This window comes from Corvus cornix, chromosome 2, assembly GCF_000738735.6.
Source record: "Corvus cornix cornix isolate S_Up_H32 chromosome 2, ASM73873v5, whole genome shotgun sequence".
In the NCBI taxonomy this organism is placed as follows: Eukaryota; Metazoa; Chordata; class Aves; order Passeriformes; family Corvidae; genus Corvus; species Corvus cornix.
Genome location: NC_046333.1, coordinates 92,046,728 through 92,068,744, shown reverse-complemented (window position 1 = coordinate 92,068,744; position 22,017 = coordinate 92,046,728). Strand labels below are relative to the sequence as shown.

Sequence of the window (22,017 nt, the reverse complement as noted above, 5' to 3'; positions counted from 1 at the left end):
CCAGTGCACTGCATCTGAGTGCTTGGTTGCCATGTTGCATGTTGACAACCCTGAAACACCTAAATCCTCCTTTTTTTTTTTTTTTTTTGGCAATATTTAGATCACCAATGAGATTGTAAGACAGCTGATGGAACAGAAAGGTTTCTACAGTTTGGAGAAGCCAGGGGAATTCACAAATGTAGTTGACATCCAGTTTGTAGCTGCTATGATTCACCCTGGGGGAGGTCGGAATGACATCCCACAGCGCCTGAAACGCCAGTTCACCATCTTCAACTGCACATTGCCTTCTAATTCCTCTATTGATAAGATATTTCAAACAATAGCTGAAGGCTATTTCTGTGAACAACGACATTTCCCCGCAGAAATATGTAAACTGGCTTCAGCATTAGTATCTACAAGTCGAAAGGTTTGGCAAATGACAAAAGCAAAGGTAAAATGACATCTATTAAGCCTTTGAAGCATCTGACTCAGGCCTTTTGTACTGTCTTGTGTGTTTGTAGTTCATACTGTGAAGCTGTGACCTATGTGTGTAATTGCTGGCTGATGCCTCTGTTCTGAATTGGTTGCTCTCAAGTTAGCTGACAAAAATCCTAATCACATGTAGTGTCTTCTGTAGCTGATACAAGTATCACATAATATACATATGATATAGTAAGCATAGCTGATAGGAAGATTGAGACATCTTCCAGTTGAGAAAATGCTGAGAGCACAAGAAACCAGAAATTAAAAATTAGATAGGAATCTTCTGTAGAGCTGTTTGGGATCGTGAGAAACTTTAAAGATCTGAATTAAAGGAAAGAAGGAAAATCTGGCAGACAGGGAATCAGTTCAGAACAAATAAAATCTGGTATTTAGCAATTTATAAATATTTACATTTTCCATTTCAAACAGACTGTTAAAAACATTTGACTGCAATTCCTGGGCAAATTTTGCTTTGAAAAAGACAAAAAATATTAGGTATAGAATGCAATTTGAAAAAACAAAACTACAGCATAGAAATGTGTGTCGAATTTGTTCTTCTTCTGAGAAAAGTGGAGGACAGTAGTGGAAAGAGAGGGATTTGTTAAATGGTATTTTCTAGTCCAATAAAAGTTGGTCAGAATTTCACAAACAACTAACTGTAGACCTAAACTTACTTTGCACACAGAACTAGAGAGACTTCTAGCAAAACTACTGACTAGTCAATATTGACCAATATATTCAACAGAATTGGTGCTTATTACCACTAATTAACTTCCTTTCCTAGAGGAAAAGTAGCTTTTTCTAGGTTGTAAATATTTTCCCAAATATTGTTTGCTCTTTTTTTTTCCCTTTTCCCTTGCCTTTCTTTGCCTTTCCTTGCCTCTCCTTGCCTCTCCTTGCCTCGCCTCCTTTCCCTTTCCCTTTCCCTTTCCCTTTTCCTTTCCCTTTCCCTTTCCCTTTCCCTTTCCCTTTCCCTTTCCCTTTCCCTTTTCCTTTCCCTTTCCCTTTTCCTCATGAACTTTTCCTCCTCATTCTTGGAAAGGATGAAGACTAACGGAAATGATCTGGAAGAAAGGGCAGGAGCAACACCACAGGTTAAACAATGTTGACATTTTTACTGTGGTCATCAGTGTCATCATTAACTAACCTGTCTTGGCTTCAATGCATGTTCCTGGGATTTGAAACATTCAAAGAAACTCAAATGAAATCTATGTGAAATTAAAGAGCTAGCTGTTGCTAGTGTCATTTCTTCATTTTACCTTAATGCCTCTTAAATGCCAAGCATGTATTTCTGCTTTAATACAAGACTGAAGTTTGTGAAAATATCCACATTCACTTAATAATAAGTAGAAAATATTTTTATTTAGCAGTTATTTGAATATAGTTCACGACATTATTTTGTAGATGTTACCAACTCCAGCTAAATTTCATTACATCTTCAATTTACGAGACCTCAGTCGTATTTGGCAAGGAATACTTACAGTTACTCCTGACGTCTGCCAGAGCATCAGTGTTTTGGTAGCCTTGTTCCAACATGAATGCAGACGTGTTATTGCAGACAGGTTCATCAGCAAAAGTGATAAGGACTGGTTTGAAGATTTGATGAGGAAGGTAAGCAAACAGTATTTTAGTATTTGCCACAGAAAGAGGCCAAGGACATAGTTCATTACTAAATCAATCCTTCACATATTGCTGTAGATTGTTTCTGAAGAACACGGTCAAAATCTACTTGAAGATAAATGGACAGAATTATACTTTGTGGATTTCTTGCGTGATGTCCCAGAGACTGCTGGAGATGAACCTGATGATGCAGAGTTGAAGGCTCCGAAAATTTATGAGCCTATCCCATCTTTGGATTACTTGGCTGAAAGATTACGGATGTTCATGCAACAGTACAATGAAACTGTCAGAGGATCAAAGATGGATTTAGTATTTTTCAAGGTATTACTGCTTGTAATTGTATTAATACAGAAAGTGCCTGGTCTTCTGCACTTACTGATACATCTTGTATGTTTCTATCACATTATTTTGGAGATAGCTCAGAACAACTAGGTTGTTTCTACAGTACACACTGTGAATGTCATCTTGCTTTCCTGAAAGTTACCTCCTTCTCGAAGGTCTTGATGCACAATGCTCTCCTCAGCTTTAGACTGGGTGGTTTGATAGAATTTTAGGGTGTTTCAGATTAATTCTCACCCTAGGATGACTACAGCAGTAGAATAAGAAATGCCTATATTGCACTTGTATTTTACTTTTGTCAGTCTATTTAGAGAGCTTGTAAATAGGTCAGCTAAAAAGTCTGGGGGAGTCCTTTCTGCTTTACCTTCTGCCCCTAAGGAGCATGCCCTCAGCTCTGCTGATGACAAACTGTGCATATGACATTGCTTCATACAAGATTGATACAATGACATTTCTCTTGGGATAGCCCTGCTGCCCACAGAATTCAGGGGGGAATCTCCTGTTGATTTTGATTACTACAGGACTGAGTCTTTGGCATAGGCTCCAGAGAAGCCATCCAGCTGTTGAGAAGCAGTTGGTTGGTGACACGCTTCTAGTTGATTATACAATGCATTATTTTTGCATCTCTTCATCCACTTTTCTCTCAATACACAGGATGCAATTATCCATTTGATTAAAATATCACGGATTATTCGTACTCCACAAGGAAATGCATTGTTGGTGGGCGTGGGTGGATCTGGAAAGCAGAGTCTGACCAGACTAGCATCATACATTGCTGGATATGAGAGCTTTCAGATTACTTTAACAAGGTAACACAATGCAGTGTACCTGGACATTTGCTCCTTAATTTGCCATAGAAATGAACTCCTCACAATCATCTTAAAGAAATGCAAACCTCTCAACCTTTTTATCCCTCATTGTAAACTACATTTCTGGTCAAAAGTAACTGTCCAAATGTACATCTATAGGTGACAGATCCTGGGTCTTTGTTTTGTTGACTTTATGCTATTGACAAGAAATATATATTTTCTTCAGCATTTGAGTCTGCAATGCACCTCTGTGAAATCACACTGAAATACAATTTTGCACTAAAAATAACAGGGAGTAATCTGCTGGTGCATGCTGCATAGTAGGCAAACGCTGATGGCCAGGGGAAATGGTAACTTTTTCTATAGATCCTTATGTAGATAAACTGTATTATGACAATTTCTGTCAATGACTTACTATTTTGTAATGCTGGAGTTCTGTAATTTATAGAAATTTGAAGTGAAAGGGAGTAGCTACTGCCTTCCTTCTGTTTCTCTTTTTACATAGAGTTTACAGGGGTAAGCAATGAAGACTGGCAGAGTGCATTCTCCTTTGCAAACTGTTTAACATGCTGAGAAATACTCTTTAGAGAGACATATCAGGTCTATGAATAATGTTATGAGGCTCCTGATGAAAGGAAAGATAAAGAAAGATATATCACAATCTCTTCCTCTGTCCCAGAAGCAGAAGGAAGGAACAGTGAGAACAAAAAAAAAGGAGGGGAAGAAAAAAAACAAAGTGATAGAACAGAATCCCTAGATTTCCAAGATTATTAAGGCAACTATTAATAATGGCAATGAATATGGAGGGGGGAAGAATGAAATTAGCAGTGAAGAGTGGATGCTGGCTCATGTTTTGTCTCTAAGTATCATTTCCCATTGCTGTTGTTAGGTTATTGAACTAGATAGACTGCAATTCTGACAGTAGAGAATTTCTTATATTCCTATCAGAATAGCAGAAATCACTGTAATAACTGTAGCTGACACATGCAAACTGAAGAGTTGGATTGTTTTACAAGCTCTGCAGTGCTTGCTCTATGGGTATTTATAGAGCAGAAATAAGATGGAGGGAGAAGAGAACTGTGACACTTCCTGTGTGGCATATTTAATACGTGTAGAATGGGTTGTGTGTGTATTGCACAAATTACTTATGACTTGGAAGAGATTATTGGAAATAAGAGACTGGTTGTAAAGAAAAGAGGTTCTTAATTTCATCTTTAATTGGCTAAGGACAAAATCTGCCATTTTATTAACCCTGGTTTACATCACTTTATATTGCACAGTCTGAAATGTGTAGTTGAATTTGTGTGGACTTCATCTGAATCTTACTTGTGTGCACCATCTACAAGACACATAACAACAGAACCAGTCACGGTCTCCATGTGCAGAAGAGCTTCAGAATCAGCCCAAGTGATAATGTTCAAACATAATTTCTGGGGCTTGATTTTAGTTAAACCATATAACACAATAAGCCCCTCAGTTTCATTCTCTCTTGTTTCATAATGATTTCCTTTAACCAGCTCTCAACATCTTCAGAAGATAATCCAGCTGTATTTATGTAATGGTTACAGGTATCATAACCTACTTGACAACTTAATCCAGCTGTATTAACCTACATATCTAACAAAGAATTTACGTCTGCAAACCATGGGGATACAAAACAGTATCATAATTAGATATAGTATTGCTCTCACCATACTTTTTTCCAGCACATTATTTTTTTTGACTTCACCTCATTTCACATGATTTATGTTACTGATCATTCACTTTGGGAAAATGTTTAAGGAAAAACTCTAAAAAATGTAACCAGGAGCTATGGTATTAAGTTCTTATCTAGATTTTTTTCCTTGCCTTAAGGAAGCTGATCCAGATGATACATACCTCCTAAGATGGTCTGTAATTTTTGTTCTCTCTTTCTTTAACCCTTCTCTATTCCAGAACATATGCCAGCAACAACCTTTTGGATGATCTGAAAACATTGTACCGCACTGCTGGGCAAAAAGGAAAGGGTGTTGTCTTTATATTCACAGACAATGAAGTCAGAGATGAATCTTTTCTTGAGTACATGAACACTGTTTTGACTTCAGGTGAAGTCTCGAATCTTTTTGCACGAGATGAAGTAGGTGAAATCACACAGGACCTGATTCCAGCAATGAAGAAGGAGTACCCAAGGCTTACTTCCACTAGTGAAAATCTTTATAATTACTTTCTTGCTCGAGTTCGGAATAACCTGCATGTGGTTCTTTGTTTTTCTCCTGTTGGGGAAAAATTCAGAACTCGTGCACTCAAATTTCCAGGTCTGATTTCAGGCTGTACCATGGACTGGTTTCAGTGTTGGCCTAAAGATGCTCTTGTAGCAGTTGCACAGCATTTTTTAGCTTCCTACCATATTGAGTGTACAGATGAAGTGAAACAGAGTGTTGTTAACACCATGGGAACAATTCAAGATATTGTAGCTGAAAAATGTGTTGAATACTTTGAACGATATAGGAGACGAACATTTGTGACACCAAAATCTTACCTGTCCTTCATTGGAGGCTACAAAGCTATTTACAAAGAGAAGTTTGCCAGTCTTGGAAGTTTGTCTGAACGCATGAGAACAGGTACTGTCAAAGCTTTTGGATTTTTGTTTCTTTCTTTGTTTTTAAAAAGGTGAGAAGAATCTGAATAAAAGGATGTAAAAGCATGGATTTAAATTGTGAGCTCATGTTCATTTGGAAGCCAACTCATATATTTTTAGCTGTATTGTGTGTGATTACAGACTCTGCAGAGGTTTTGTTTCAATGAACTTTATGAATGTGCAGATTAGAGAGGAGATTTGAAAACAGTATTAGTTAGCAGTTAAAATGCCTGAAACTCCTGCTTTGACGTGTATGTATGCCAAGGAACTACTGAGATCCTAGTTTTCACATGTAAGCATGCCAAGAGTAAATCTGAGAAAAGGTAAGTAAATGTTCATATTCAGTCCCTCTGAAGAATTTTTTAAAGGAACAGGTATATGCCAAAGGTAAAATTTCAAAAATATAGCTGTGCACATGGTCAGACATGGTAAACAATTAAACAGTTTCCTAAACTGAATGCTGTTTGGAAGTGAATGTGACCTTAAACTGTTTATTCTCCCACTGTTGACAATTGTAGACCTGACCTATGTACACATACGTCCAAAGGTAAAGGGTGGCTGGCTGTCTGGAAGAACAAACGTGGGTTTTTTTGAGTTAGAAAGATATATATGATGCATTTACATTTAGATGCATGGATTTATAATGAAGATGCCTATACTTAAGAGTTTTTCTCATAATTTGTTCAAACTGTTGGAGTATTGTATTGCTCAAGAATCTGTAGGTTTTTTTACCCCATCTCATCTGGACCTTCATGTAATGTTGAATTTAGAAGCTCAGCCTACTCTCCTTGTGTCTTCACTTTCATTGCCAGGTTCCTCCTCTTTGTCTTGTACAGAGTACAGCCTAGTGCTTTTTATGTTCTCATGGATTTCAGAAATTTCACACACATTTCTTAAGTGTCATTCACCATGCTAATGTTTTCCAGCATGTGTGTTTAACATTTAGTCTCCTTCTCATATAAAAGAATATAAACAAGTGATCAAGTGACAGATTCTGAAGGCTTTTACACATTAAAAAATAAAAATTGTCCTGGTTAATTTTAGTGTTCAACCAATGGGATCACTCACTAGTATTCCTAAACATGAATCCGAGCAACTTATTTTAAATATCCACTTATTGCTTCAGTGAGGTTACTCTCTCCATAGGTCTTTCTGTTGCTAAAATGGAATTTGTTCACCACAGGTCTTGCAAAACTGATGGAAGCTGAGGTTTCTGTAAGCCAGCTCTCCAAAGAGTTGGTTATGAAGGAGAAAGATTTGGCTATAGCTTCAAAAAAAGCTGATGAAGTTTTATTGGAGGTAACTATGAAAGCCCATGCTGCAGAAAAAGTGAAAACGCAGGTGCAAAAGGTAAAAGACAAGGCTCAGGCTATTGTGGATGACATTGCCATTGATAAAGCAGCAGCAGAGGAGAAGCTTGAAGCTGCAAGGCCTGCACTGGAAGAAGCCAAGGCAGCCCTGCAGGTCAGAAGCAAATATATTCTGAACGTGCATGTAGTTAATGGTCATTATGTGCAATAATATGGCTTGTGCTTCTAACTTGGGGGGTGGGGAAAGATTGAGGAACTGGCACTGACCTGTAAATCCTTGCATAAAAAACCCTGAAAACTGAAGAGGGGAGGAGGTAAGATGGGCAGTACTCTACTGTCAGGTAGTAAAGCAGCCACAGAGTGGTACTACCTGTAGGGACTTTCTGCAGTAGTGCTTCTGAGCGACCTGCAAACCTGCAGCCATTGCATTCCATACACAGTCCTCCCAAAAGAACATCATTCTTTGCCATCAGGTGACTGCTTAAATAAACGGACTATTTTCTTTTATAATTTTTCAGACAATAAAACCTTCTGACATTGCAACTGTTCGCAAACTGAGTAAACCTCCTCACCTGATAATGCGGATCATGGACTGCGTGCTACTTTTATTCCAAAGGAAAATAGACTCAGTGACACTAGATCAGGAACACCCAGGTGTCAAGCCATCATGGACTGAGGCTCAGAAGCTAATGAATAATTCAGGATTTCTTAGCATGTTGCTTACTTTCCAGAAGGTAAGTAATTAATAGGGGCACTACTGCTTCAATAACCATCTTCAGAGTTCACATGAAAGTGTCTTCTACCATCAAAGGCAGTTTGAAACAGTTTTGTCTATCTATAGTTGTGGATACTTTCTGACTTTATTCTTCTTTATTTTCATGGCTCATTATCTCAGTAGTTTTTCTCCTGGGCCACGCAGTGGCTCCTAGCAGACAGAAGTATCCCGTGCACTAGACCAAATCTTGAGAAGCTTGATGTTATCTTATTCAGGCAGCTCCTGCTTCTAAGTAGGAACTTGCCTTAGAAGGGCCCAGTCTTGGTTTTTCAAATGGCTCACCTTCTCCAGTGCTACCAGGCCTGTTTGCTCGTAAGGCACTTGACAATTCTGTCAATTTGCTAGGGAGCTAGCAGGAAATAAGAAAAAAATGAACAGGGAAAGAAATGACATAATTTGGGAACTTTTGAGGTTCTTTCACTAGAAAAGTAGTGAAGTGAAGAATAGTCTCATTATCAATTGTAAGAAAAATAAGAGCAAGCAGGTTTTTATTTCTGTCAGGACAGGAACTTTTGCAGCAGGGTTCACTGAACTGTGAGAAAAAGGAAAATTCTCTATAGGGAAGAGAAGAAAGATGTCACAGGTAGCTGGACCAGAAAAATACCTAGGTTAGAATATGAAATGGCAGAATCGTAGCCCAACTTCATAATCCAGAAGACCAAGCAGATTTCAGCAAAACCTGGCATTTCTGCAATGTTGCAGAACATACTTTCTCGTTTGGACACTGATGTTTTAATCTACTTACCTGTGCATTTTGCTGATGCCTTTTCTAAGCTGCTGGAGTGTTTTTGTTGTGAAGATCATTCTCACTATCCCCAGGAGCCATTTCTCCCAGAGAGCCATATTGTGGAAACTTGCACTGCCTCTGTAGACAGTTTCTTCCTGGGGCTGTCAGTCTGGTCACTTTTCCAAGTGCTATCTTGACTAAACAGAAAGAGGAAATGAGTTTTAAGGTAGCAAGGACTAATTATGTACTCCTTACTCAAGCTTCTGTCTAATGAGGCTTCCAGTTTTGGCACTTATTAATAGTGCACATATTCCTGCGAGTAGCTGGAAACACATTTAACTCAGAAAAGTCAGAAAAACTTTTGTGGGACTGAGTTCTTGCAGAAAGTGATACTGATAAATGTGGGGTAGGATACTGGACTACTTAAATCTCTGAGGAGGTACTTCTGATGCTGTCCTCCTACCCCATTTCTCATTTCAGGGTATATATGACAGGAAAGTTAATTGTGTCTGGAGTTCTGAGTAGACTACACTGCTTACTTGTTTCTGAGATTTGGTTTTTTTTTTTGTGTTCTTTCCTAGTATTTTTTAGGCAATGAAAATTAGTGGATGAAGTAGCTAATTGAATTCAAAATTAATTACTTAAAAGGAAAAGCATGACATTTCCCAAGCTTTTGAACAGAGATTTAGGCCACTGCTGATTGATCTTTGCTTCACCTTTGCCAGCTTGTTAGCTCATAATTTTGAGTAGGAGAACAAAAATGTCAAAATGTTTGTCCAGCACTATTTTACATTTTAGCAAATGATCATAGTGAAAACACCACCATGGCTGATCTTGGGAATAATATAGTGAATGTCTTTTCTATTAGAGTAGCTAGGGATCAGAACAAGTGCAAGGCAATCCTTTCTGCTATGCAGAAAAACAAGAAAAGGGTAAATTGCTTGACAGTATGAATGGTGGATGATTTTTAGATGCATTAAAAGAAAGGCATTAATACATTGCCAAAAAAAGGAAAGATTCTTTACATGTCTATTGTTAAGCAGTCATTTTTAGCCTGTTTAAGCTCTTCTACTCTCTACATTGCTCAAGGAGATGAATTCCATTTTCTTCTGACACTTACATAATTACAGATTAACCACCATCATCAAAGATCTGGCTTTTCATGTTCTCAACAGATTGTGAAAGGGAGAAAAAAACTGAGATTAGAATAACAGCTGAAAGAAATCCCTTTTACGGTTAAGGAAAAGGGTTAGCTTCAGTGAAGTGAAGACAGTGCCTTGCAGTTTCACCCTTTTCCTTCCTAAAGCTGCCTGTTTGGTTCGTTTACCTGTGTTCACACCAGTGCCTGTCTGATGCCATGGTGAGCTTGTTTATGGGACTAGACTAGAAGAAAATTAATCAGTAGTTTGCTGACTTATGTTTCTGTCGTAACAGCTTCCAAACTAGCTCACCGAGCATTGGTGAGGGTATTAAAGATGGGGCAAGGACATCTGGTTGAGGGGGAAAGGGAAGAAGGTGCACTGTTGTAGCAGCAATAGCTTAGAACAGCTTAAATTGTCATGGAGCTACAAGCCCTAGTAATGACTGTAAATCTTATGTGTCAAATAGGGATATTAAATGCCACTCTGTTGCAATGGAAGTAGGAGTTATTTTCACGAGTTCACAAAAACTACTAATCTGTCCTTTATAAGAGTGAAAGGCAACAGTGTTGCTTTGTTAATTTATTCTGTAAGAAGTGATAGCCCCATGATTTTAAAAATAAAAGTGTTTCTGTGAAGCAGACCTTATTCTAAAATCCATTTAAAAAAATAATATTTCCTTTCCATTGACTAGGACTCCATTACAGAAGAAACTGTGGAGCTTTTAGAGCCTTATTTGGATATGGAGGACTATAATCTCGAGACTGCTAAAAAAGTGTGTGGAAATGTAGCAGGTCTTTGCTCATGGACACAAGCAATGGCTTACTTCTATGGTATTAATAAAGAAGTTCTTCCTCTTAAGGTATTTTTTATTGATCATTTTATTTTGAGGGATGAATCTAGTCAAGTGGAAAAAATGTCGAGTTATTTTGGCTAAAAAAGAGATTCTTGTTTCTTCACGCCATGTGGTGGAGCCAAGCACACAGAGGTTAAATATGTCCTGGCAATTTTTCCCCCCTTACACACAAGTACCCTGTGGTTCAGTTGTTACTTGTGTGAACACAGTAAGTGTTCAGTGGGTTCTTTATAGAGCCTGTCTAGCTGTACCTGGGAGATAATGGTACCTTCTCTGCCCTCAGAGTGGGTGCCAGGCACTATGGCCTCGAGAAAACTCCTCAGTCCTACTGGCCTGGGAAGGAACCTACTCATTGTGGTTATGATAGAATATGGGAAAGAGGAGGAGAGACCATTGTTGGCACAGAAGTATTCTTCAAGGAATTTAGCTGGAATTCATGTCCCTAAAAAAAATTTTGGAGTTTCAAATTGCTAAATGCAAGTGTACATATATAATAAAGAGAGTAGTTGCCAGGTATAGAATTCTGTTGTAACATTGAACTGAAGTAGAAAGGGATCAGCCACTGTTATGTGCATTCTTACATAGCTTTATTGTCTTGGAAATGTTTCATTTATGAGCATATTGAAAAAAGGGACTTTGCATATTTATATAATGATTTATAGTCATTGCTCCTACAGTGAGTTTTATGGCTCTTTTCTGAGGAAATACATCCAATCCATTATGCTTCCACTGCACTGATGTTTGGTTTCTTATTGAATAAGCCGCTGTATCAATGGTATAGTCAAAATTCTTGGCATAATCTTTTCGTATACCTAGACAGATCTGATTAAAATATGTTAAAAGCATATTTTTTTTATTCAAGTAACTCAAGAGAGTGCTATATTTTTGTGATGTATAAGTAGCTATTCCCTTTTCAAATAATGGGATGTTCACTAATGAAAACAGAATTTGAAATGTTGCTATTGAGAGCCACAAAAGGGAGCAAGACCCGGGGGGAAATAGTGGCTTTATATGCAAATATAACCCTGAAAGTTGAAAACGTGCTCTTGTAGATTTTATTTGAATATATATGATTTAGGATTACATATAAATTTAGCTCTGTGTTCAAGTACTTGCATTCTTGTCACACTGTAGCTGACAAAAAGTGAAACATACATTTCTTGGCAAAGTGGTGCCTATTGTCAGGCATAGCAACAGTTACAAATATTTTAGAAACAGAAGATGACAGAGGGAAGGAGGAAGTGTTTAAAGTATGCAAGAGATATGGCAGGAAGCAGTGGAGTGATGCTAAGAAAATAATTGAAAATAAATGTACAATTAGACTGCATAAAGTACTAGCCCAGGCTAATTCATCCAGTGCTAAAAGCAGGTTTACTGAATGAAATAATCAAGCTGCTTTATCCTAACTGCTGTTCTAGGATATAAATCCCCTTCAGCACCTGCCAAATGGATTCAATATATTTTAAAATTGCATCTTAAGTGAGACTCATTGCCTCATTTATCTTAAATATGACAACCTGTGAAAACTAATTAATAGTGACTTATATTATAGTAAATATAGTGTGCAAAGGTACCTTATTCCTAGGAATGGATACTGGCATCCTTTATATAGGTGGCCTGCTGCCCACGGGTCATTAGTTAGACTTTCCTGTAGACCTTCAGTGTGAGGATGACCTGTTTCTCCCCAGATTGCTACCTAGTAAACCAGCCTGCTGCATTAACCTGAGAATTTAGAAACACCATCTGCTCCTTATCTGTTAGTTGAAGAATGTAAGTGCAGAATGGAAAAGCCCTGACTTTTGCTGTGATGCTGTTAACCTCTAATTAAAATACTGTGTATAGGAGTGTAATTTCCCTTAGGGATGTCTCCAGTGACTTTAATTAAGTTCTCCTTAGGCTGTTATGGTGGTCAAGGGAAGTTTGTCTACAGTTTATAAATTCTGTTTGATATTGAGGATTCTCCCTGTGAAACTCAGTTTTAAGTATGAGACTTTATTGCCTTTTCTACTTTCGTCTCCATACTGAACTAAAAACTGGAGCAGGCAATGAAAGGAACTCTTGCACCTGAAGAAGAGGTAATAGTCAAGGAGCGTTGAAATTTGATAGTTGTCCATTTAAATAAGTGTGTCCTTGTAAAGGTGATGCCTACTGGGCAGGAAAACAAGCATGCAAGTCTGAATTCAAGGTCCACAATAACTGTGGAAGGAAAGCATGTACTCTGGGGGTGAGGGGGAGGATTATGTCGCCTAACAAAACACAGTGGGGTCAGGACATGTAACTGAACAGAGAATATGGAGTGTCTTTCACTAGCTAGCACAGACTGTGAACAGCAGATAAGAGATTTCTGTGCTTTTCAAAGGTTATTTTAATCCCAAAGAATGGTCACTGATAGCAAAGAAAGTGAGGCCAAGATTTTATTAGTGTCCCTCTGCACGTGTTTGCACGTGTACGTATGTATATTTGTATGCATATGTGCATGTGTGTATATATATATATCTTTTTAAATTTTGTATTGTTGAGGTAAAAACATTGATTTTGGAATGTCTACAAAACCTGTGTATGTCTTTGCCTTTTTTACAATCTTTCCCTAAATAATGGTGGATACAAGCATATCATGATATTGAGTCTCTGAGAAAGCTGATCCAAAACCAATGGAGTGTCTAGAGGAAAAATCTGCAGTAATCTGGGACAGTTTAGAAATTGCATTTCCATGAAGAGTTTTCAGTCAGATGCCATGTGCCCAGAACAGGACTGAAGCAAAGGCAAAGATGAGCACTTAGGACATCCCCAGAAGGTCAGGAGCAGAGTGACAGAGTCCAAGTGCAAGAAGCCTTCTGGCCTAGTCCAGCCACAGTGAATGCTCAATGGACTGTAAGAACAGTGGACTTGGAAAGCTGAAATTCTTTAACAAGAGAAGTGCTAGGAAAGCTCCAAATCATTCTTACCTTTTCTGAAGTTTTGGACGCTTTTTTTTTTTAATGGGATTCTCCTAGTAACATTTCCTGAATTTACTGAACAGCAGTTGCTCTTCAGAGTGATTTGGGGTTGATCTGGGCATTCCATTCAAGAGCAGGTATAGAATTAAGTGGTGTGAGGCTTCTTTTTGTGGGAGAAGTCATTTTTATTGAATAGCTTCCTTGGATCAGGGTCAGATACACTTTGTACTTTGCAAAATTGAGTTTGCAATGAAGCAGCGAGAAACTTAATGTCTATGTGAATACTAGTAAATTAAATAGTACTAGTGAATTTTTCAGGGCACTGGAAAGTCATCATTTGCACTATTAAATTGTTAGAATGATCCCTAGTGTAGATTTTGTCTTGGCTAAGCGGCATTCTTCAGTAGTCTCTGGGCACATTTCAGGAGCTAGCCTGGTCCAAGAGCCATTCCCACAAGGCTGTCAGTATGCAGTCGTGTTTTAGAGGCTGGGAGAGCTTAATGTGAGCTGTTTTATGCTGGTTAACTTCAGTGCCAGAGAAAGGTCCTGGGCATGTTTCATTTAAGAGTCTAGCTGTGACTGTAATTATGTGTTTATTTGTTCTGGTTTTGTGTGGAATGAAAAAATCTTAAAAGGGGCAGGATCATTTCACCACCTGCTGTGAAGTCCTCTGTGAGGGCAGCTTGGAAAAAGGCAAAACAGCTGCTTAACTCTTTAGGCTATGGCCCTTGTTGGCACAGGTGCTGTCTCGGGACCTGCCCCATGCAGATGGATGCAGAGAGCAGGTAGCAGCACTGGCTGGAGCAGGTGTTGAGAGGATTGTCTGTCTGGTTCCCCACAATGCCAAAGGCAAGGAAAGACTGAAGCTGGTGTTCTCACACGAGTCCAGGCATGTTCCAGCATAGCACCACTTCTCCAGGAGCACAGATCAAACTGTGGACCTCGTATCTTAAATCCTCGTGATTCATTTGCATAAAATCCATTTTTTCAGGCTTTCACACTGCATCCAACTGGAACAAGTTGTGTATCCTTGCTTTGCTGCATGATTCAGAGGGATGAAATTAAGGGTGTGAAGCTTGTTCACAGAGCAATGCCACTAAAATTAGGAAGGCCGCAGTGGTTCTTAGTGGTTGGGAAACATGTTTCCTTCCTGCCTATTTTAGGCTGGAAGTGTTTGTATGGGGCTGATTGCAGCTGTAATAGTCTTCTTGTGCAGAAGATTCTCTTTGGCAGCAGAGCTTGCCTCCTGCTCTCATGGCAGAGCTCTATAGAGGAGGCTGCCAGCCAACCAGCCAGTGATGTCAATACAAAAGCCGTGTTTGTACCCATGTAATTTTGAAAAGTCAAGTTTGGAAAAAAAAAAAAATAAAAACCAACCAGGGAGAGAGCAAATAGTGATGATTTCTAAGGGTCATCTGGAACAAGTAGTTTTTTTGCCTTTGGGAATCACATAGGTTGGTCATCCTGGCATGCTGGCTGTCATTCTCATGCAACCAACCATTGTTCATCACATATGATCAAGTAGACTATAAATCAAACTAATATTATAACGTCTTATACTTTGTTATGGTTACTCTAAAATTGGCTGAGAACTTTGGTTAAATTGCCTATAAAATAATTTCCTATTATGGGTCATCTTCCAGAAAAATCTGTGAAGTCTTGTGTAAATAATGTTAGGGATTTTTTTCATGTTAGAATACAATGTACTTTTTTTTACTAATCTGGACAATTTTTTCTTTGTGCCTACACCTTCAAAGCTGATAGCCTTTTAAGAGTTTTTAAGAATGGGTGTATGTCTTGGGGTGACCTTATGATGTGTATCCCATATCGCTGCCTATGCCCAGAAATTAATTCCTGTGCCTTTCTATACCTCTAAACCGAGCCTGAGAGGGGGAAGGAAAAAACTGAACAAAACTTTTTCAAAGCAGTTTGCAGCTTGTTCAAGGTCACACACAGATAGCAATTGGTTTTCCCAGCTGCCGCAGGGGAGGGAGGAAGCACCCAGCTTGCTGCTCCCAGAACAGTTTTTTTTTGGCTAGTGGTTCAGCTGCTTTGTTCTCCAGAGAGAGACTGAGAGTTGAATTCTTCCTTCCCTGAAATTTCGGATTGTCTCCCTTTTTTACTGGACTGCTTGATTGCTTCAACATCAGAGCCCATCGGGAGGACTTTCCACTGGGCACAGAGGGCCTGGCCCAAGCCCCAGCTCCAAGGAGACCAAAGGGAGGACTCTAACGCTTTCCCAGGTTTTTCCTCCACAGGGAAAGATTTTATCATTTAGCATTATTTTCCTTTCCCGTGTGTTTGTTAAATAAATAGTTTATCTTCACTTTCCTTCGAGGAAAATTTATTTTTTTTCCTGAACCTGGGGGAGGGGTGGTTGTGCCTTCTCCCAGAGGATATATTTCTAAATTTGGCCAAACCGGTACAGTGTACTAGTTTGAAAACAAACTAGTGGGAGACACCAAGTCAGAATAACAATTTAATAGGGAAATAAAAGGAGGGGTAAGAAAAAATAAAGGCGGATAACACTGGGTTAAACGGACAGAGTTAGGATACAACCTGAGTTTCTGTTAGTCAGGGTGGTGGTAGCAGTCTGGTAGAATGGTGGCTGCAGTCCTCCCAAAGCGGCAATCCTGTAGAAAAAGGGTCTGCTCCTCCTCAGAAGGCCCAGTGGTGGCTGTGTAGCTCCTGTCCTCTGGAAACCCGGTGGGAAGCGTTGTCTCTGGTGTTCAGAGTCTCAGATTATATCCAGGATGGGATGCTTGGTTCCTCCCTCTGGGTGGAGCATCTCACAATGGGGTAATGAGTCATGAGGCCAAGTGTTGATTAGGCTCATTAACAGAAGATAGTCCGGAGGGAGTTATCTCTGAGTCAGGTGGCAGGACAATGATGGGCCATTAACAGAAAGATAGTCTGGGGGGAGGAGGCAAGGAAACACTGCCCCACCTGATTTCAACAGCTCCTGAGGATGGTAATAGAATACACTGCAACCCAGGACAATGGGGAAGTCTGTTTTATCAATCTTTGGCACTTTTCTGAGTAGTTTATTGCTGCACAAAGACCTGCTTTTCATGTTTACAAGGCATCATTGCTCCATATGTATTGGGAATTCACATGCCCATCCTCTTCCATTGAAGTTCATACCCTGCTGTGATGAATGTGAAGGTGTTACATGAATCCACACAGCCAGTTGTAAGTTCTCCATTGTTCCAGCTGTTCCAAGGATCTTGTTTCCTTTGTAACCTCAGTATCTGTCAGCTGGGGCTGAAACAATATGTCATAATATTGTCTGACTCCCATTTTTAGCCCTCAGAGAATTTAAGGATACAAGGATGCTCTGCAGTGGGGAAGGTGCCTGGGGGAGGTAGAAGAGGGCTGGTGCAGAGCTCTTTTTGGATCTCAGTAAGAAAGGCCTGACAAGAGATGGCTAAATGAGGTGACTGCTTTAATAAGACAGAATAGTAAGAGGAGTTTAAAATAGTTTGAATGACCAAAAGAGAAAGCTTTCTCTTCATGGACAGGATCTGCTCTGCGCAGGATACCCTGGGAAAAACTATCCAGGCTCTGTCTGATGCTGCATGAATGTGGAGTGTCCAATATTTGAAGGGATGTGAAGTTCACTCACTGTTTGTCTTCTTATGAATCTTTTAAGGCAGTTTTCTTATTAAACCATTTGTTGTCAGACCTTTCTTATTCAGATGCAGAAGGAACCCTGCACACACTTTCTCTCCCTCTCTTTCTCTCTTATATCTCACCCTCCCCACCTTTCCCCTGGTGCAGGACACAGTAACACTACATCACCTCCTCAAAACTCCTTTGCTGTTGGAACCCAATGGTCTAAGATTCACTAAAACATAACAGCAGTTCTGAAATCTGCTTATCTGGGTTTAATCAAGACTCATTGATTGAGCAATGTTTATTTCCAGGTGATGCTTTTTAATGTGTTTTTTTAATAAACAGTGAGGTAAAAATATTTCAGCATCCTTACATGATGGAAATTTTATGAGCAACCATTTTACTGGTTCATCTGGATTCCAAAATATTTTTTTATCTCTAGAATCTGTCAACAGACCAGGTAATGAAATTTTACTGACAGTGCTTTTCTCTAGCATATACTGTCTGCATATACCTAGCTTGCTAATATACCTGGACACAGAACATGTGATTCACCTGTATCCAATACACATGTATACAACATACATGTACGCAGATATTAGTGACCTACTTCACTGGTTAGTACATATATGCTTCTCTAATTCCCTGCTCACAAACCTCTCTTTTGAAATACACCAGACCCCAACCCATGATTATACTGTTAACTAAGAATTATCCCTTAAAAGAGATACCTTCTATTGCTACGCTTCTGGTATGATGTAATGCGAGTGTCAAGTTTCATATTCATAATAAAACAGGTTTTACAGATTCTTGGTTTCCATCTTCATAACTCTTATAGGAGAAAAAACCAGAAATAAGATACATGATATTTTGCCACATATTTAAACAAGCTTTTTTAAATATTCAGAGTAAATGGAATCAACCTTTATCTGTAAGTGTGAATTTCATAAGAGCTTTGTCAGGCTCTAATCCTTTGCAAATGTATATGGAAATACATTCTGAATTCGCAGAATATTTTTTTCAACCCTGTTAGGAATATAAAAGTTAAGAGGCCACATTTAAATGACTGGTAACTCATCATGCAAATTTATAGAGAGATGTGAAAAAAATCTCTAGAGTTTTACTTTCCAGAGGAGCAAAAAATATATTTGTTATATTTTTGTTGTAGAAGTAATTGTTGGAAAAAGAGAGCAGAAGACTAGTTTCTGTTATAATTTGCATTATTTTATAACTAATTAAGACAATATTAATTTTCTTTTGCACTGAGAATGTATTACAGGAGGCATATATATAAGGCCACCAATTGTATAGGTTGCCTCATATGTCTAGTTTACAGCTATTTCAAGTGAATTGGGATTTAAGTAATTGGTCATTGTGTGATCAATAGACCGTTCTGAAAATATTATTAAAACATCTTAAGATTGCCTTGATTAACTTTAATGCTATGCTTCTGTTCCAGAAATAAAAAGAAAAAAGCCTTCTGTCGTCTTAAACATGTATTATTTTTAAAAGTACCCAATACAGTACAGTATGTGCCATTAAATGAATCTCATTTTCTTCTGCCAAATAATAGGTATTAACTACTTTTTGCTCTTAAATATCTGTAGGCAAATTTAGCTTTGCAAGAAGGAAGACTTGCGGCTGCCCAAATGGAACTGGATAGTGCACAAAATCAGCTGGACAAGAAGCAAATGGAACTGGATGAAGTACAAGCCATGTATGATGCTGCTGTGAAAGAGAAGCAGGCCTTGCTTGATGATGCTGAGGCATGCAGAAGGAAGATGAGCAATGCCACAGCTCTGATTGAAGGATTGGGTGGAGAAAAGGTATTAGCACACGTGCGTAGGTTTCCAGCACAAAGCAGGTGCGCGGTTTTGAGAATGCTCCGTGATGATCGTAACAGTGCTCGAGAAACTCAAGGTGTGGTGACATCTTGGTATCATACGACCCTTTTTTTAGTTATAGGTAGGGGTTTTTTTCCTTGAAGTTAATGTATCTAACAAAGTAAAGCAATTTATTGTGTTAAGTCTTCTGTATGAAAATTTGTGTTATATCATATGACTTGTATTAGGATAAAGTTCAGATTTAAAGCCAAGGAGCCAAATTCCTTTTAGCTTTAGTAAGAAGAGGAATTAGGCTTAACCTAAATAATTGCCCTAAAATATTTATAAGAAGGATTACTCTCTTTTTCTCACCAAGTATACAAGAATACAAATTTGAAGCTTGACTAATTTCCTGAATTATAATTGAAGCTTAGATTTCTACTGGAGCCTTTTGCAGAATTATGGGCTAATTGTTATCCTCTGCAGTGAGCTTGAAATTTACCTTTCCTATGCAGATCTTTCTGGCTTCAGCCTGAAGGTTTTCAGAGGAAGCAGGATACTCTTTTTTCCTCTCTTATTATTTGCTTTGTTAATTCCTTCATTCATTTCACACAAAGTCAAAATTGATTAGAGTTTTGACTTCAACCATTGGGTCCTGTGAGGTCAGGACCTCAGCATTTCTTTGCATAGCTGCCTTTCAAATTACATCAGTCAAAAATCTTAGATGCTTTATCATACTTTTTCAATGAATTTCTAAATTTAAGAGCAATACAAAAATAGGAAATTACAGTGTCTTTTTGTGGGTTTTCTGGAGCCTTGTGCTATGAGGTCTTGTAAGACCTGTTATTCCACTCTACTTTTGAAAATTCAGCCAAAAAAAATAAAGACTCTCTATGGCACTTTGACTATTGGGCAAGACTGACACTGGGTTAAATGTGTGTTTTCTAAACTTGAAATGTGTATGTCCTTACCAAGATTGCATGCAGAGTGACTGTAAAGGAACAGCAATCTGGAAAGAAAGGAATAAGCAAAAATATTAGTTAAGTATTTTTAATTTTTTTAATACATTAAAAAATAATTTTTATAAAATTGCAGAATCATGGAATAATTGAGATTGGAAGAAACCACTGGAGATATCTAACCCAAAACACAGCCTCCCCCTCCCCACTACTCAAGGCTCAGGCCATTTTTTGGTTGGGTTTTGGATATCTTCAAGGATTCCCCAACTTCCCTTGGCAACCTATTCCAGTTTTTGACCACTCTCACTGAAATAAGGGATTTTTTGTGTGCTGAATTTGAATTTCTTATATTCCAATTTGTGTCCACTGCCCTTTGTCATTTCATAGGGTACCAGTGAAAAGAGTCTGGCATCTTCCTCTTTACACCTTCCCATCAGGTATTTGCGTGCAAAGATACCTGTGTACAAATTTCCCCTGCACTCTTGGTGTTCAAGGATAAACAATCTAAGCAAAGGCTGCCCCTGAATTTTAGATCCCTGATCAGTTCTTTATCTGCAAGTCTGAGGTTAAGCAAACTGCCTTTCCCTCCTTAGATCCTCACTCAACTGTGTTCAGAACATTTGTCAATACCCTCCTTAAAACCTCAAGGATTGCTTGTGTCTTTCTGTGTTGTCCCTTCAGATATTGGGCAGTTGAAGGCCCCTGTGTAGACCAGGGTCTGTGGACGTGAGGTTTCTGCTCACTGTCTGAAAAAGCCCTCATCTACTGCTTATTAATCACATTGTCTGTGACAGACACACACATCTCCCACGTGGAACTTCCCTCTGATGCTAGCCCATAAGCTCCCAACTGGCATATTGTCCATCATTGAGTCTCCCATGCAGAACTACATGCATTCCTCTGCTCTCTCACATGAAGGAAAACCCCTCTTCTCACCTCCCCAGCCTGTCCTTCCTAACAAACCCATAGACAGCTGATGCTGCTCTCCAGTAAGGGAAGTCTTTCCATCATGTTTCTGCGACCCCCATGATATCACAACACTGCAACCACTTGCAGAGCCCTCGTTTGTTCTCCATGCTGTGCACATTCATGTAGAAGCACGTCAGATGGGTGCCCAGCTGTGATAATCAGTGTCCTATAAGCAGTAGAAAGCTGTCCCCACCGTTCTGTCTGGTGGACACTTCTTTGTTTATGTGGGTGTCCTTAGGGTGGTCCTCCGTTAGCCCTGTTTTGTTAATTATGAGGTCCCTACTGTATATCTCACCCCACACATTTTGTTTGCCAGGCCGATTCTCCACTCCCTCACACTACTATTGGTCCTCCTCTGACTGCCACTCCATTCCTCCTTTAAAGCCCTTCTTAGCAGTTTGACCAGCTTGTTCGCAAAGATGCTTTTTCTCCACTTGGTCAGGTGGTTGCCATCACTTCCAAGCAAACTTCTACTTCTGAAATAATTATTTAAAGCAAAAAATACTACTGTTCTCCAGAAAAAATATTTACCAGAAGGAGATGAATTCTTAAGTTAGATCTTCCTGTTAGTTTTGTGTCTGCTTAAGCTAACTTCTTTTCAATATTTTACATACAGCTTCGCTGGACAGCAAGCAGCAAAAACTTTCAAAATCAAATTATTAATTTGGTGGGGAATGTTCTGCTGGCCACTGGATTTCTCTCTTACTCTGGACCTTTCAATCAGGAGTACAGGAATTTGCTGCTCCAATTGTGGAAGAAAGAGATGGACAATAGCAAGATTCCATACAGTAAAGTAAGTGTTCATGTTCTGATCTGACCTTATTCTTTGCCTTGCTGAGAAATTATATGTGGAGCATTTCATTCCAGAAAAGTACATAATTGGAAGATTATATACAGGCTGTCATATTCCATCCAATCTTTAATAAATAAAAAATCTGAGCAGTTGACAACTGAGCTTCTAAACCAATATGTTTTAAGTTCCTCTTTATACTGTCAGGCATTTCAAGATTGGTATGTAGGACACTGCTCTGTCAAATCTGAGAGAGAAATGCTGTCTGAGG

The 22,017-nt window shown here is 38.9% G+C and overlaps 1 protein-coding gene across 1 annotated transcript in view; it reads left to right on the top strand.

Moving 5' to 3' along the window:
- Positions 1 to 22,017, top strand: part of LOC104685832 (dynein heavy chain 5, axonemal-like) — a 147,599-nt gene that overhangs the window by 77,162 nt on the left and 48,420 nt on the right. Inside the window, exons 50-59 of the mRNA XM_019282583.3 lie at positions 101 to 430; positions 1,867 to 2,073; positions 2,161 to 2,403; positions 3,076 to 3,230; positions 5,166 to 5,830; positions 7,031 to 7,311; positions 7,676 to 7,891; positions 10,493 to 10,660; positions 18,813 to 19,031; positions 21,573 to 21,749. Of these exons, the coding sequence (XP_019138128.3) occupies positions 101 to 430; positions 1,867 to 2,073; positions 2,161 to 2,403; positions 3,076 to 3,230; positions 5,166 to 5,830; positions 7,031 to 7,311; positions 7,676 to 7,891; positions 10,493 to 10,660; positions 18,813 to 19,031; positions 21,573 to 21,749 (2,661 nt within the window). The remainder of the gene's footprint in view (positions 1 to 100; positions 431 to 1,866; positions 2,074 to 2,160; positions 2,404 to 3,075; positions 3,231 to 5,165; positions 5,831 to 7,030; positions 7,312 to 7,675; positions 7,892 to 10,492; positions 10,661 to 18,812; positions 19,032 to 21,572; positions 21,750 to 22,017) is intronic.